The sequence below is a fragment of the Pocillopora damicornis genome, chromosome 8 (assembly GCF_964200805.1).
Source record: "Pocillopora damicornis chromosome 8, jaPocDami1.2, whole genome shotgun sequence".
NCBI lineage: Eukaryota > Metazoa > Cnidaria > Anthozoa > Scleractinia > Pocilloporidae > Pocillopora > Pocillopora damicornis.
This window is the reverse complement of record NC_142677.1, coordinates 13,038,407-13,055,627: the sequence shown is the minus strand read 5'-3', so window position 1 is coordinate 13,055,627 and position 17,221 is coordinate 13,038,407. Positions and strand designations below refer to the sequence as shown.

At 38.4% G+C, this 17,221-nt stretch overlaps 1 protein-coding gene and 1 long non-coding RNA gene across 2 annotated transcripts; one reads left to right on the top strand and one right to left on the bottom strand.

The window, feature by feature from the left end:
• Positions 1-17: 17 nt before the first annotated feature.
• Positions 18-5,129, bottom strand: LOC113678766 (uncharacterized). Its single transcript, XR_003446925.2, has 3 exons — positions 4,883-5,129; positions 1,585-1,677; positions 18-541 (listed from the first exon to the last, which is right to left on the bottom strand). It is a non-coding gene; the product is annotated as an uncharacterized LOC113678766 (long non-coding RNA).
• A 3,214-nt stretch (positions 5,130-8,343) lies between these two features.
• On the top strand, positions 8,344-13,618 carry LOC113678762 (uncharacterized). The gene has a single exon (XM_027195671.2). It carries the CDS (start codon positions 10,720-10,722, stop codon positions 12,856-12,858), a length of 2,139 nt encoding a protein of 712 aa, XP_027051472.2. The 5' UTR covers positions 8,344-10,719; the 3' UTR covers positions 12,859-13,618.
• Positions 13,619-17,221: the final 3,603 nt, after the last annotated feature.

The following is a 17,221-nucleotide window of genomic DNA, read 5'->3' as shown; positions in this document are numbered from 1 at the left end:
TGGCGGATTGACCCTCGATAAATAACCTCTACCAAAACAGTTTCACAGCATTTGTACAGTATGAGTGCTTAACAAACAAATTTTTATAATAGATCATAGTACAAATCCTGCCCGAGAGAGTTACAAATACTATTTCGACTTTCTCCTTCCTCTCCACGTTTAGTACTTCCTGAGGCCTTTTCATTTCTTCATAACTTCATCTCGCCATCTGACACAGACACAATTAAGCGCCTTATTCCGTCATATTCAACTAGCTATAAATAAAAATAAATATTCACAACGAAACCACAGATTCAATGCACGCACTGCTCAAGTGTTTGCAGCCTCGTATGCAACAATAAAAATAAGCACCGAGAGAGTGCTCGTGTTTCATCGATCTCCAGACGAAAACATTGACTAGGCAAGAGGCTGCAGGCTGTATGGCAAACAAATTAAAATCATAATTGCTTGCTCAATACAATAACGACCTTTCACTGGAGGAACAGCATGGGCATTCTTTTCTCGCATTTCGTTTTTACTTCTTTGAGTGTGCAACCAACCTCTGAAAATTAAAGAAAAGACAATGGTTTGTCGAATCAATTCTCGGCTTTTGATTTTTACTTATTATGTTAAAAAAAAACAGCGAAATCAAAACACAAGTAAAACGTAATCTCAAAATAAATCTTAAAAATCTGCTTCAGAACACCTTGGAGGAAAAGAATGGACAGTTTATTTCACTTTATTTTCCTTTTTTCTTGTCGCCGGATGGTGTGGTTTTAACTCTTGCCACTGAATTTGTACTTTACACCTTATATTTTGAACGAGAACTGAATTGCATCGCAACAAGAAAAGCTCTAACAAAATATTTCAAACATTATTGACGTAACCTTACTGAATCACTTCAGTTCGATAATTTGGGTTAGACAAAACATTGAAGCAAAGACTGGTTGAGGCAAAAAGGTTTAAAAAGTTACAGGAATCTAATCAAAGAAAATCGAGGTTTTGTCACCTTTCTGCGATTTCACCGAACTTCTTCTCTGACTTATTTCATGGGCCACAATAGGATAATCTACTCACGAACTGAAAGGTCGTAATTTCACTGGCTTAAATTCTGGCCAGTAAGACATAACTCAACGACAAATTCTAGCAGTAATTCTCAAAGGGAATACGATGACGGGAAAACTCAACAGGCAACCACAGCAAACCACGACAGTGATCGCAACGAGAACGTAGCAAAACAAAAGAACTAATGAGCGGAACAATGGCTAACATGTGCGTTTTGAAACATCGTACATTTCTAACCTTCCTCTGCAAAACAATAACGTGAAATCACAATAATTTTTATGGTCAGAAAACAGGGATCCCGGCATGAATTAATAGCATTTGTATTTGGAACTCTGCGCTGCTCTTATATACATATATATGTATATATGTAATGTTGAGGTTTAAATTGTGGCGCTCTAGAGGACGAAATTCCTTAAATGAATATAAATTCATTTTTCAATCGTCGTTTTACTTGGGGTTTCCGTTCTGACTGCTTAAGCTCCTTAATAAGAAATTTGTTTCTTTGAAAGAAATGAAAAGTATGATAAAGAGCTTTCTCACCTGACATGAGTACATGTACATCATTTATATCATTTCTTTCACATCACTAACAATTCATCCGTGACTGCAATCTCATCATAAACTACTGATCAACTGGAAGACACAAATTGAGTATAGAAAGTTGACACATTTGACAAATAACTCCATTTAATATTTAATGAAACATATATTATACCATATTAACGAGTTAAAACTGATTTCCAGACATTTTTATCACAAAGGAATTTAACAAAGGCGAGCAGCCGTTTTGATAGAGTTTACATTAGCACGCTAATTCCAGGTGACAACATAAATTCGATTTTTTTTTTTTTGCATTAAGTAGAACAAAAAAGGAATTAAACTGAATATATAATTAGTGCTGAAAGTCACTTAAAAGGTGTGTATTTATTCCACTTACAAACCACATTTTTTCCTATTCTTTAAAATATAATTTTAATCAGACGTGTTAGCGAAAGGGAAAGAAATGGGTAATTTTCTGTTCCATGAGGAAGTTAAGCGTATCAAGAATTTGACATATTTAATTCAGTTTTCTACAAGGAAACCTTGCCAACATTTATTATTTATTGCAAATACTTAGTGCAAGACTTGTTGATATTTTGTGAAATAATGAAGGCATGCCATTAAACAACTTTTAAGGGGTATGGAACTGACTTTTTCTAAAAACAAATACATGACCAGTCAAAATGAGCTAATAAATTGGCATGAAAAATGAGTTGGAAGTGGTGTAGAGGAGATCCTTATTTACAAGCTAAAATTTCAACTATTCCCAAAAAATTAGAGCCAATTTTCCCCTTCCTTTACTTTTTTTTTCCTTTTTGGATCCATTAATTAATTGACTGACTGTTTGATTGATCAACTGTTTTCTTACTTAATAACTGATGGTAAATTGTCTCTTACACTCAGGAAAAAAATAATTAAATTGAACCTTGACACACTTAGACACTTAGATAATAATATATAGTGTTCCTAACCCTTTAATTCCCAAGATCTGATTGTTAATTCTCCCCTCTAGCTGCTGCACATTTCCTTGTAAATCAGTTAAGAGAATTTAGTGTTAGATCAAGATAACAACTTCTACCTGATAAGTTGGAGTTTTCTCATCACCTGTTTGCAGGACAATGTATGGGTATTATAGGGAGAAGTTCCATGTTAATCACTTCTGGGAGTTCAAGGGTTAAGCGCTAAACAATAATGATCATAACTACAATGGTTTAGTCCTGAACCCAGGGGTCACTTTATCAAAGATTCTGGAAACTTAATGGGCTGTAAAGCTGATCTGTTTTCATTCAAAACGATGATGAGGGTGTAAAAAGGTTTGAAAACTATTAAAATTAAACTATCATCTGAGGAAACAAAATGGTCAGGTAGGGGTGCCAGAACCTGCTTCTTTATTGCTAACATTTTGATTCTAAAGTAAGGGTTCAGGTCTGTTTGGTTATCGGAACTTTTGAGAAACAGGACCCAGGACTGGAAAATTGAGGTTTTGCACAACCCATGTGTTACAGGATTGGAGGTTAAATGCAGGGTTTAAATCAAGAACGGCAGCCAATTCACACTAGGTAGTTTGTGAAGTTGATTTGTGGAAGAGGTTTTGAGGTACAACAATGTTTTGGTGTGACAATCTGTAGCTTAACATGAAAATAACGCTGACATTTTTTAAAGCCATTCTATTTTGCAGTGATGTATTTTAAGTGCATATTTTGTCTTGAACTGGCAAAGTCACATCTGATCCTCAGCAAAAGTTAATGTCATTACTTTAGATATAATATTAAATTACATGACTGGTCACATGGTTCTAAATGTGCCAGAAAGTTTCATGGAAGGTATACATTATTACATTTACTTCCTCTATCAAAATCCCTCTTTAAGCTTTTCGAACGCATGGGATTAGCCAGACCTCAATGTTCTGGTCCTGACATCAGGACTACCATGAAATGAGGTGTTAAAAAAACTATCTATTAACATAGATTTCCTGTGTGGGAAAGAGGAAAAAGTGTCATTAGCCAAAATTCTGAATCAAGACTGATAAACCCAATTAACATTTTTGCCAAATGAATGGTGAAAGAGATAACAATTCCTTAATTTTCCATCAGTCCTCCCTCTGAATAAATTGTAAAAGGCACAAAGTTCATTCAATTTTTCCAAAAATTCTGCCCAGAGTAAATGCACTTATCAGAAATGAAGTATTCTTGTTTGTTTCACAATGTTGTCACTTCTGATGTAGTTTGCAACATTTTGACAGCATACTGCTACTCTTTTCACACAATAAAACTTTTATTTTCAAACAGGCAAGAGACAAAGTTCTGCATTGCAGCTTCTTTGTATGAAATCTTTAAAGAAGCATGAAGAAGAAAGTAAGGAAAGCCCCTACAAAGAGTTATCCATTTTGGACATCTGCTCTTGATAAGAGTCTCCCTCTAGCCCTGATGAACACATCTTTACCCCCATAAATTGACACCTAAAGGCTGGCAGTAACCTTAAGCTTTACTTGTTTCCTCTTGAGAAACATCAATCCCTGAACAGCTCTCTTGATAATTAGTGCCTTAGTGTAACAGCCACCCCTCCCTAATTTATTTTAGTGCCAATCTGCTGGAGATAATTGTATCACAGATGCTACAATGTGATTGGCTGTGCTACTTGCTATCTATTCCTTGACAAACAGTGTATAAAGTGATTGCTTGCAACATTATGTGGTTTCAAGCAAAAATGAAATAAAAACACGAGCTTGTCTTTTTGTTAAGTTTTGAACCACTGACAGCTTTTTACTGAACAAAATAAGATTATTTGTTTTTAATTTCAACATGTGATAGTTGATTCTGGCTTTACCTTTAGCAACTATCTTGCTGTGGCAATTTCAAGCTCTTAATCTAATTTTGAAGTAGAAAGATATGATCCACATCTTGACCAATTTGCAAGCACATAAAAATATCTTTCATCATCTACATGTACACAAAATAAAATTCTCCCAGAATCTTGAGAAATGACCTTCACTACACAGTTTGTTACAAGAGTGCCTTGTCAATGTGGTGTTTTATTTGATTTGTTGTTGACAGGACTGTATTCACCCTTGCTGTTACGAAACGCAAGTCAAATTTAGAATTACTGATCAAAACATAGCCACTGTGCTCAGAGTCTAATATAAATTTGAATGTCCTGCACTTAGGCATTTTAAGAATAATAATGTACATTAACCCATGGTTGAGCAGCCTCATAGATCTGCCGGTCATTAAATCTAGAAAAGGCAGCCAAAATATTATAATGAAAACGAAATATTCTTAAAAACAGGTCAAGAAGTTACCTTACTTCTACGGCGTTGACTACGTGGCAGGTTATCTTCGCCAAGCTGTGCATGTCCAAATGACTTACTGTTATTGCTAGCTCAAGGCGGGTTTTGCAGCCATTGAAACCCTTGGATTTCCATTCAAATATGACAACATAGACGTGGGTAACCATGCTTTTAAATCCACAAAATATGTGAAGGTCGATTTTCTCCAATAACCATCATGATCCGCCATGTTGTATTTTCTTACAAGTTTCCAGTCCTCGTGAAATTTATTCGCGGGAACGCGGGAAAAAAGCGCAGGAGCACTAAAGATTCGTGAACATTACACCGGCCAAAAGTTTCATTTATAAGTTATCAGTATAAAATTTACCTTTCCATAATGATAGGGTGAAGATGTCAAGATTTAATGAAACTTTGAATTTTCAACTTTCGTTTTAAAAATTTACCAAAATTTGCGTTACATTTACTTAACCTACAACAACCTAAGAGACTGAGTATGAGTTCCCCATGAAACATTATTATTATTATTCCAACTCTCTCGCTTGGACAAAAATTTAATGTCACGCCAGCTCATGTCTCATGCCTAAACGAAAATATAGCATGCAACAGTATGGTCTAGGAAATATGCAACATTTATCTTCTACTATCACAAGTGTATGTAGAATGATGACACTGACCGCCTTTTAAGATTCCAAAGGGTTACCTGAAGGTTCGAAAGTTTTCTTCTAATTTACAAAAAAAATTCAACTCCGGATCCTGTGAGCAGCAAGGCTCTCGCTTTCCCACGACATATCAAGGTTTTTGTTTCCTTCTTCTATTTCTTAGCGATCTCTTAGGCATTCTTCACCATGTTGATTATTTATTGTATTGATTCTCAATAGCCAGAGCAGCAGTACTTTTTGAACCGCGTGGAGTTGTTTCCGAAATTACAGTGTCTATGAATGAGTGTTTGGCACACTAATTTGGATGACGATTTCCGAAAGGTTAGGTTAATATCTGGAATCTCAAAATGCAGTGAAATGTAAATTGCTCCACATACTTTTTCAAAGCAGAGATAAAAATTATGACGTCTCTTCATGGAGCATACTCCTCATTTTACAGACATATATCAGTAACATAAAATTCACTTTGCTAAATTTCCTTCCTAAAAAACACGTTTTATCAAAAAATAATAATAAAAACAAAAAAAAAAATAGGGGGATGAAAAGAAAGGCGAAAGGGATTTGTCACAGAATACGTAGATCAAGCTGAAGTTCTCTAAAGCACCCCCTTCCATCCATCGACAAAAATTTTATTTTGGTAACTTATTTAAAAAACAACGTCGTTGTTAATAGTCATTTGGTCCATTTTAGCGTAAAGCGACGCATGAGGTGTTACTGTATTCCGACAGTTAGATCGGCCCCGTGCTACCTGTCGGGCCTCATTCTTTTCCTATCAGGTGTTCAGAACATTGTTTCTTCTGTGATATGAAGCGTGCCCTTCCTCATTATATGCACCACCACCCGCCATTTGTTTCTAGTATTATTCCCTTCCGCATTGCAGAACAGCAGAAAGAAATAACACAACTTGGATGAGCTTCAAGAACTCTTCATGGCTTTAATCACTAAAGCTTCCTGCTACTGGATGCGACCCATGTGCGAGGATTTTAAACAACGAAAACGAATGATTAACACTGCTCTACATTTTAGCAACAACCGTCAATCTTAGGGCACAAGTGAAGGTGGCACAACTCACGAAAGGTTGGGAACTAATTAGCCATAAATCGCCCTTGTCGTCTCTATTCCTCATGCCTTTGCGTTCTTCACCTCCCCAGCCATCCCTCGTTGCATAAATGATATTTTTCAGCCCACAGAGTAATGCGCCAATCAATTCGAAGCTTCAACATCTTCCAAAGCGACCCACGGGCATTTGATTTGCGTCTGTACTTTGCCTGTCTGGGGTGGAGTGGGGAATTTGAACCGAAAGTTTTAAGTCTCTTCAGTGGAATACACGTGTTAAATCGTTAAATGTGTGGGTGTTTAAGGTAAAGAGTTCACTTTCGCGAGTGAGTGACACGGAAGAAAAGTTATACAAGTTCTAAGTTTTAAAGCTTGGTAAATGAGTAGACAGTCATGGTCGCTGATTTTGCCTTTTACAGAAAAATTGGACGTCAAATCTGGAAGTTGAGTAGGGCATTTGAACACAATTTTGGCCTCAAGGGACGAGAATTTGAATGAAACAATCTGCAGAAGTTCAAATGCCCGGGGAAGGGATGTCGAAGCTTCCATTTGATCGACGCATAAGTTTTGCAAAAAGCAGAACAAAGTAAAAGAGAATCCAGACATTTCATGTGGTTTTTCAAGTTTAGAAATTCACATGTTTAAAATTCATTAATTTTAATGTAACAGGTCTAACTGGTTGTCAAGTCTCGACAACCCTTCCTTAGTTATCACCTGACAGGAAATTTGAACATGAACAGAGGAAAAGAAGAAAAAACAAATACGCGACACCTCAATACAGCACGCGGTTTTTCGATCGTTCGGTTTAAGGTCCACAAATTATTTTTCGAGAGTTTCACGATATAACATTTCTGCGAGATTTATATCCCCGGGAAGAAGGCACAGGCTTCAAAATTCACTAACTAATTTCCCCTCTGACTAGCGACGGACACAAAATGTCTATTTCACACACAGCACTTCAGGAATATTCGATCTTTGATGACCCGTTCTCTTAAGGCTCTCTGAGATAAGAAAAAGGACAATGTATTGTCGATAAAATGTGAAAGCTGTTTGAAAAAAAAAAATAGTAAGGACGCGATATTAAAAGGTCCATATTATTTCCTGACGGCTAGTCATCGATTACCGAATTAACTTCCGACAGGCACCAACCACTAAATCCTAGCTACGCTAATACAATAATAAATTCCGACAAAAGCCGTACCTCCAAAATGCTGGTGATCCCTTTTCCATCAACATACTGCTGATAGATCGTATCAAAAATTGTACCGGTGGGTAAGAAATCATAGGCATTAGATCAAACCCTATGGCTAATAAACAATGTTCAAAATTTATTGATGAACGAGACAATTTTTGATAAGCGACGTTCGCTAGTAATTTATTTAATTAAGCATATGCCAATAAAATGTACACCTTTTAAACTGAAATTTCTTACTGTTCACCGCACCAAAACAGATACAAAAATCGCCTCACTATAGCATATTTTTTTTTACGATCTTCGAACCTAAAGCTGAAAATCTATTAGCTCTGTACCATTCGCATGCGAGCTATTACGATGGTTCACAACAACTTGCGCCAGTTTCTCCACGACAACTGCTTTCCTGATTTCGTGACTTAAAGCTACGTTCGAGAGGTCTAGGCGTCAGAATATCTGATCATTGAACGACCGGCCTTATTAATGTTTCCTTATCATCAGCCGGGATCTCAAGCAGATCTCAGTTGTGAAGAGGATTTTAGACGACACAAAATAGCTTATATGCAAAACAACTTGGCAGTCGCGGTCTACTGAAAAAGCTATTTTAGAGCATTCAACGGTGATTTGGAGAGTTATAAGTGCATTCTAATAACTGATTTGTTTGAACGGCTTGCATCTACAAAAAAAAAATTTTGCGGAGAATTCGGCGAGGGGTAGCCAACTATATATCACAAACCTAATAACTCAGATCTAAACCTATTTCGTTTGCAATTGAACCGTTGAAGTATTCACCGTTCAGATCTAGTTTTAGTTTCAAGCAAGTTGCTCGCCAACAAAACAAGTTATGACAATGCATGATGGTTTGAAAAATGAAGAACGAGGAAGCTCTTTAATTATAAGTTTATTCACTAAACTGTAACGAGGTTTAAGGTTTAAAAAACAGGTCGGTAATACACGCAAATGATCATTTTCGCGTTCATGTCTGTAAACCAAGGGTGCTGGCATATTCTCTTCTCACCGAAATTCCAGTTCAATAACTGCAGCCACTGTATTGAACATTAGCGGAATAAATGGTTTAGTTTTCAAATGGATGGAACAGATATATATATATATATAGAGAGATATATCTATATGTGCGTGCGTGAGTTCAAATAGATACACACATATGCATATATACAAACACATAGTAAAGTGATCCACTTCAATTGTTACACTAGCCTTGGTATCAATATGTTCCAGAAGGATTTTGAAAGTCCACAAGCAAATAAGTTTTCGGCTGAAGAGCGAAAAGAAAAAACAATAAAAAACGAAAACAAAAATTCACATAAAAAGACAAAAGAATATTTTACAGGTAGAACGCTTTTATTATCACACCACGTTCTAGCTTCTTTTTTTTAAATTTTAACAAAAAGTCTATCCAATTTTAAGCTCCTAACTAAATGGCAACGGTGCGGTCAGACAAAATGTAACGAACAAAGCGAGTGAGAGGCTTTGCTAATGTCGTGTGGAAATCCCTTCCTTTGTTTGCTGCCTCAGTGAAAATGACTGGGCAGACGGCACTGTTTTATTTAAATTACTGATGTCTGGAAGAGATCACAAACATAATTAGTGTTGTTATGGAATAATTCAAGCTTCGATGGATTTTAGAGAAAAATTTGACAGGTGAATGTAAAGAAAACATGAAATTTGCACGGATCGTCTTGGTGAAATTGTAAACGAGTTTTTCGCCACCTTAATTTTACTAAATGATCTATGGTTTAGTGGCAAAGCGGGGCATCGGATTGACTGTTTTTGCGCCGTAATGTCTCATCCTTAAAATTAATGAAGACAAGAAAAGAGTTGGAGAGAGAAATAGGAAAATTAAAATAAATGAAGGGCTTCTCTTATTCGTTAACGAGAAGCTTTCAATAATACGCAGATGCCAGAGATTCGTAAACATTTACAAATAGCTTTATTCACCCAAGACAAAATAACTTAAAATAAGATGAATTTGGTTTTTACCGAATTAAATGATTCCTTTGAAAACATCCGACTTACTCTGTCGTCTCTCGACGTAAATTATTAAAAGCACCAAAGACAGCTGTCGGTTTGTTTTTGTTCATTTCCCGTCATTGTTTTTGTTCAAATTCGATTGACTTGCTCTCAGCCGTAAACAATTCGGGTGGTTTATTTCAGCGAACCGATTGCATGCGCCAAAGAACAAATGCGTGCCCCACTGTATTGCACGCGGCGTCAATTGCGCCTATATCCCGCCCCACTTATTAACACGGCCTAAAAGACTCGAGCGCCGAAACAAAAGCTACTACGACGTCAAAAACACGTCTAGACAATACAATAACCCTGTCTAGACGTTGACGGGGGACTTCGCACAACACACAACATTTTACATGTATGCATTTGTTTGTCTTAGTCAGCCGCACGCAATTGGCTCTTTCAACCTTCACAATGATGTGGTTGGCAGCAGTAGACATCTTTCACAAAAGACTACCAAGTGTTTTCGAAGACAACCTGTTCTGTCGCTATTATCAGGCAAAGTAGTGAATTATTCACACATTTCGAGTTTTAGTTCTCTCTGGAAGACAGTACCAAGGCGAAGCCACGAGATCCTTTAATTTACATCATCTTCTTTTTAACAAGTATATCGTCAAGTTTGCTCTAAGTGGTTTCGGGTCGCGAGTGGATTAGAAGACTAACGTTTCAGTCGTAGATTTCGCGAATTTTTGTCACCGGCAGACGTTTTTTGAGTTATTTCAGCCCTGAATATCACATGTTCAGATGTCAGAGCAACAACGAACAATAACGGTCCAAGCAGGAAGCCATGCACAGAGCATGTGCAGTGAATAAACGACCCGTCGATCGTCTGCTACAGAGAAAGGCTTTTAGACGCAGACTTTGACACGACGCGCTCTTGTAACGTATTTGGGTGAAATTAAGCTTCGCGAATGGAGCGGGGCAAGTTTTGTCGATCAGACAACCCGCTTATTGACGAAATCCTACAGAAATATCGCGACTGCTCGACAGACTCCATCACTGGCCCTAAAGGTTTCACCGCGAAGAAATCATGGCCAGACAGCATTGCTAAACATAGCTCATATGTTGCGTCTACTGAACATTCTAGGCTGATAAGCAAGACAGTCACAGTAAGGATGCCACCGCCGAAGGGACATGACGGATTCAACTTCAAGGAAACAATTATCGACAGTATTCCTTTAGCTTGCTTCAGCTCTGGGGGCGAAAAGCGCGTCTGTTACACCGAACTTGTGAATAAAGTGCTCAAGGATTTTGACAGCAAAGAGATAAACGCAAATCGAGACCGACTTCAGATCTATTGTCCGCGCTGCACGCCGCATCAGCTGGAATTGTTTAAGCTGGCTGGGGTCTTGTCTTGGTCGGCTACTTCGGCAAGTTTTATTTCCAAGACTGATTCATTTCGCTTGATCGGGATTTTAACCGCAAGCGAGGTACCAAAACGGCCAAGCCGTATCTTCCCAGTGGACAGTTTGGAAGTGTACCACGAGTGTTTTGGCGGATGCGTGGGAACTCTAGAAATTGACAAGTACACAGATCCCTACGCCAAGTGCATTACATGTTCACAATGTGATGGAGTGTTCTCTCCGCGAAGGTTTGTCATTCACAATCATTCCTCAGGCGAAATTCACACTTGTCACTGGGGGTTTGATGACGCGAAATGGCGCTTGTATTTAATGTTGTGCAATGAACAACCCACGATACATGTCCAAAAACTTTGGGAGATGCTTATGAATAAGTTTTCGGACGGACATCGTTGGAAACGTGCATCGCCCCCGAACGATCAAGATTCAGACGTGAACGAGCGCGACAGAGACGCGAGTTCTCCCAAAAAACCTCGCGTGGAACAATCGCGAGAGTCGCGTGAAGAACAAAATGATGACAGCGACACAATCGAGAGAGGGGACAACACCAGCAGTGGTGCTAGTGGAGATATCGTCGGCAGAAGGTCCGCGTTTAGGCCGTGGTCCCCTCTCCACGGTCGGGCAAAAAGTGCCGAAAATTCCAATCCGAGCGGGACACATTCGTTGTCCATAATGTCGAGTTCTCCCGCTCGCCTCTTCGCGCCACATACCATTCCGTACTTGGCGAGCGACTCGTATTCTTCGCGGCATCCTCATAGTTTTCATAGCCACCCTGAAATACGAAAAACGATTCCTAAAGTCGAACCATTGAGAAGTCCCGGAACAGTTTCGCATACTGTTAGCGAAATTCTTGCGACCCCGTCAGCCAAAGATCCGAGATCGCTGGAGAAAACCGCAAAGGAAATGCTAGAGGTAGTGGCTCAGAATGAAAGATGGTGCGGCTATGAAAATTCGTTCAGTCCAAACCGAGAAAGCGACGAGTCGAACGGAGGTGAATATAGTTTATGGGAGGAGCGCTTTCAACAAATACTCATGAACTTGAACAAGAACGATAGGCTTCCCTCTTCGCCTAGGGAATTAAGTAGCTTGTTAGCCAAGGATATGAAAGATTTGTTTGCTAAGCACGCGGGAGAGAAAGTGAAAAATCTTACTGAAGAGCGGGACAAGCTTCGTTCAGAACTAGGTTCATTGCAGAAAGAACATGCTAGAAAGATGGAAGAAGCTCTTCAAGAACTGAAAAGTGTTCAAAAAGAACTTCGAATGATTCAAACAAGCCAGCGCCTCGAACTGGAAAGCTTGAACGAGAAAAACATGAAACTACAACTCGAGGTCAAGAAATATAAAGCTGAAAAGGACGACATTCTGTCAATGAATTCCAAAGAAACCATTAATGTTTTGCAACAAGACGTTCGAGACCTATCAAAGAAACTAGAAGAAAAAGACAGCTATTGTCGCGAGCTCGAAAACGAAATTAAAGGATTCCACTCGTGGATCAACAATCAAAGATTACATAATGCTGGTTCTCAATTTATCTACACTGTGAACAATCCCAGACAAGATTCGGAGTCGGTAATTAGAAGTCGCCACATGCTAAATGGTACAAGTGCGGGTGGTTTTACCCACAAATCAAGTGTTAACAAAACGAATGGCGCGCTCCACAGCGCCGAAAGTTCTGAAGATGAACATTGAATTTAAAAAAAACATAACACGAATGTTACACGAAGTCTAGAAGTTGTCCAAAAAAATGTTTTGTATGTTGCGATCAGTGAATATAATCTTTAATTTGCGCAACCGAGAAGTGAAGATTATTTTATATCCAAAAAAAAAAAAAAAAAAAACACTTCTAGACACGAAGTGCGCGACAGATTGAAATATCAAGTTCCCATTGAGTTCAAACTTGAATTAAGGGCTGATGTGAAATGTGTGATGTTGATTTCTGTCTGCCTTCCTTTCTCTCGCCGAAAACAAAAGAAAAACATTCAAGAAAAATACAGAGAGAAATGGGAGCCACATGCAAGAGAATCCAACCTTTATTTTGGCGCCCTGAGCGAGATTTTGTTAGTATTAATTTTAATTCAAGATGCAAATCGAATTTTAATGGTAGATTTCTTAGGGAGCCTTTTAATACATAGCATAGAATCGTCTTTCAGACGAAGGCTAAACAATTCTCTATCTTCTTTAATGATGCTCTTTGTTATTTACATCAGGCTTTCCATTATCTACCCACTAACCGCCGTTTCGACCTCATGAACTAACGAGATCAAAGCTGGCAACAAAGTGTTCCGTTTTAACCCTAAGACAAGCTTAAAAAACTCTAAATCTGCCTTCCAAACGAGTGAGAACCCTTCTTCTGTGGAACCAAATTCCTAAAAGGAAAAAGGAGGAGAAAAAAATGAAGAGGAAAAATCTAGACTTGACATAAATAAAAATGCACTTTGTTTCATTTAAACATCTTAGTCAAAATAATGGGTTTAAGGCTCCAGGCGAATGGCGTACCACCAATTGTTTGATATTCGCATGCCGTGTTTTTTTGTTCTTGGCGACTCCGGGTAGACATAACAATCTTTAAGTTGTGTTATTGAACAGGAAACCGATATTCCAAGTCTCAAAACAACGGGGCTAGGTGTAATTTGAGAAGAAAGGCTATTGTGTACAGTCTACGCTCGATTCCAAATGATAACAGCGGATGTAAAGTTTCCAAAGGGAGTCCAACCATCAAGTTAGAGTTACAGACACTCGCACGTCGGAGTAGTTATTTCAATTTCTTTCAAAAAGAGTATATTTTACAGAAAATCTGACATGCTAAAAATAGCTTCGGGTGAGAGCTTATATAATTCAAGTGGCTCTGTTTTTAGACAACTGCTGAGAGGCCAAATATAAATCCGAAAACGGGAATGACTAAACAACTTTAACCGTAAACCTCTTTTAGAAAACAGTGAGTTGAGTACATGAACTTGCAAATTTCCTTCTAATTCTCACGAAAATACGCTAAACCGGTTTTAATGACCATTTGGAGTTGAACGACTTTAACAAAGTGTTATATCCTAAGGGTGCATGAATTATAAATCAAAATGATGCAGATAGAAAGAGTGGTGAATATTTTTAAATCAAGGAGTGTTGTCATCCAAAGGAACACGAAATCTACGTTTGATTACGGAACTTTCTTAAAAAATCAAATCCATTTTTTTATTCTTCAAATACAAAATTCTATACTTGATGTTTAAGGCTAAGTGGATTTTGTGTACAATATCTTCGATGTCGATTTCGTCTTGTAAATTACTAAGTTTTCGACTGAAGCTAACTTCTTATCAGATTCTCGAAAATTTTGATCGTGTTTTTACATAATCCTACAGCAGATGTATAGCGGCATTACTTTAATACCACAGAGCCAAATATTGACAATCTAAATATTCCAGACAAGAATAATTAGGCAATTGAGACGAATATGCTTACGGCGTGAGATAAAATTGAGATAACATAAAAGCAATTTTCCGCCGTGTGGTCATGGATCAGTGAAAGTTTGATTAATTACTTAGAGAGCTTTTTTTTGTTCATAAAAATGTTATGTCCGGCGGACAGTGTATTAAGACGAAAAAAACCCTCAAAATTATTTCTGCATGTGTCTTGCATGCATGATTTTCTCGGAAGCAGTTGAACAGAAAACGCGCGTGACCGCGGACGTTATTTCGCGTTAACGCTACTTGACGTGACAATGAGTGCGCGAGAAAAATTATCAACTTTGGAACCGACGTCTGAAGTGGCACTTCGAAAAAATTAAATCTATTTTTATTTCTTGGTAAACCATATTCATATTTGCTATCTCCGACATATCGTTCGTCTATTTCAACGAAAAAGTGGGGCTATGTTGGAATAATAATGAAAAGAAATTTGTATTTTTTTTTCCTCACTCGATTCATAGCACGCATCAATCTTTTCACAATCGCTTAAAAAAAATGCAGGAAGCTACGCATAAGGAAATTATGAATTATTTTACGAGTCGTCGTATCAAAGTTCGGTCGAGATAATTAAAATAAAGCGAACAGCTGCGGGCAGGTGCTTATGTCAGAGTTTCTAAAATTAACATGCCACATGCGCGACACAATGTGAATCAGAAATGTCTATGCCATACATTATCGTTATCTTGAGTCTGAATGTGCTGCAATATATTGGAAAGTTCGCTCACGAAATCGAATAGATACCTTCTAATTTTTTATTATCTAATTTTTTGTGTGTAAGAAGAATAGGTGTTACTCAATGTTCCGTGCAGATAACCTCCCCTTCGACCACAAAATGTAAACTGTGTGAAAATTCAATTGTTTTAAAACTTAAAGGACTCAATTGCAGCTAATATGACACTTCAGTATCAGTTGACCAGTAAAGACCTTGTTCCACAAGCAAATGTTATTACTATCCACTAGAAAGGGGAATTGATGAGATTTTTATCGAAAGGGTTTGTAAATGAACACTACCCCACCTCCTGCTGAAAGAAACTTCGGCAGGAAGCTGTAGACTTTTGCAAGGAAAAGGTGTGTCGAACTTTATCGCAGTTTTTGTAGCATAAAGGAAGCGAGTTTGTTGCTTCCTCCTCCCCCCCCCCCCCCCCATGGAACACTTAGTCAATCGCAAGATACCCTCTCCCTCCCCCCACGTACACACACACACACACACACACACACACACACACACACACACACACACACACACAACAAGCTAACGGTTTACTCTTATACGAGGGTCGCAATGGGGTTAAACGATAGCCGTAAAACGGCCAAAAAAATTCGGCCGTTAGGCGTAAAAGTTGACAAATACCAACCGTTAGCCGTAAGCCGACCAAACTATTAATCGTTAGCCGTAAATGGCATCACCCTCCAATACCACTGAAGGGTTAAGAGGAGCAATGTTTCGCACAAGAACACAACGCAAATAATATGTTCCAAAAGAGTCTGAATCTTAAGAAACTGTGGTGCTGCGTCGGTGAGGGTATTAGAAGATAATTTGGTCTGATCAACTAAGTTGATAATGTAAATTGGCTACCGTAAGGATTTTCAAGCGCTAGCCCATTTTCAGAGCAAAGGACGAGGGGCTGACACTCGAAAAAAATGTTAAAAACCAAAGCAGAGCTCAATTAGGTTACTGCTTGCCTCACTCTACAAAATAAAATCAAGATCCAATTTTCTCAAATTGCGAGGAAGATGTTACACGTGGATATCTTGCACTGCAACAGTGCATAACATTAGAACTTGCTCCTAAATAAGGATTAGCTTTAGTGCTCTTCGTCTGGTAAAAGAAGTTTGTTTGCACAGTGGTTGTCTCCCCCCTTAAATAACCCAGCAAATAAAATCTGTGGCAGAATGCGAGCCTGGACATTACCCTCAGTTACCCCAGTCTCCCCTTTCCCACCAGAAGGAATTCCTGGCTCAATAATTTCCTTTTTTTTTCAGTTTGGACCGTGGGGAGGTCGTCTTCGACAAGCGAGGATTTTTTCTTTCGCCATGCGTCATATTCATGCTTCTAGGACAATGGTTAGTTCCCCACAAACAATATAAACTGTTTTCTCGAGGTAGAAATTACGTGAGAAACATCTTGAGAAGATCAGTATTTCATATGCATAAGCTCATTGATCCGACCGCAAAATGAAGCAACAAAACTGCTGATATCTAACGGTTTTAAAGGAAAAGAAGAAATTTTTCTCATACCACTTTTTTTGAAAAAAGAAAAAAAAAAGACCCTAGATAGAATTGGTCGTTTTTTTCTCTCTCCCGGGAACGCTATTGATAGGGAATCGGCACTCGCGCGACTTCACGCAACACACACGCGCTCACTTGCGCCCATGAGAGAATTCTTCCCGCATGGTCCGCGAACTATAAGATTTCGTACATTTGTTACTGTTTAATTCGTAGAACAGACGTTGTAGTGGCTATAACTGAGTGTGTTACGGCGTATTAAAGCCTGTCTCATCAACGAGCTCGTCTAGTCGTCCCGGAGAACAAATGACTCAGTTCTACGTTTTTTGGGTTTTACTCAAGTGCTGACATGTCCCCAAGGGCATTGC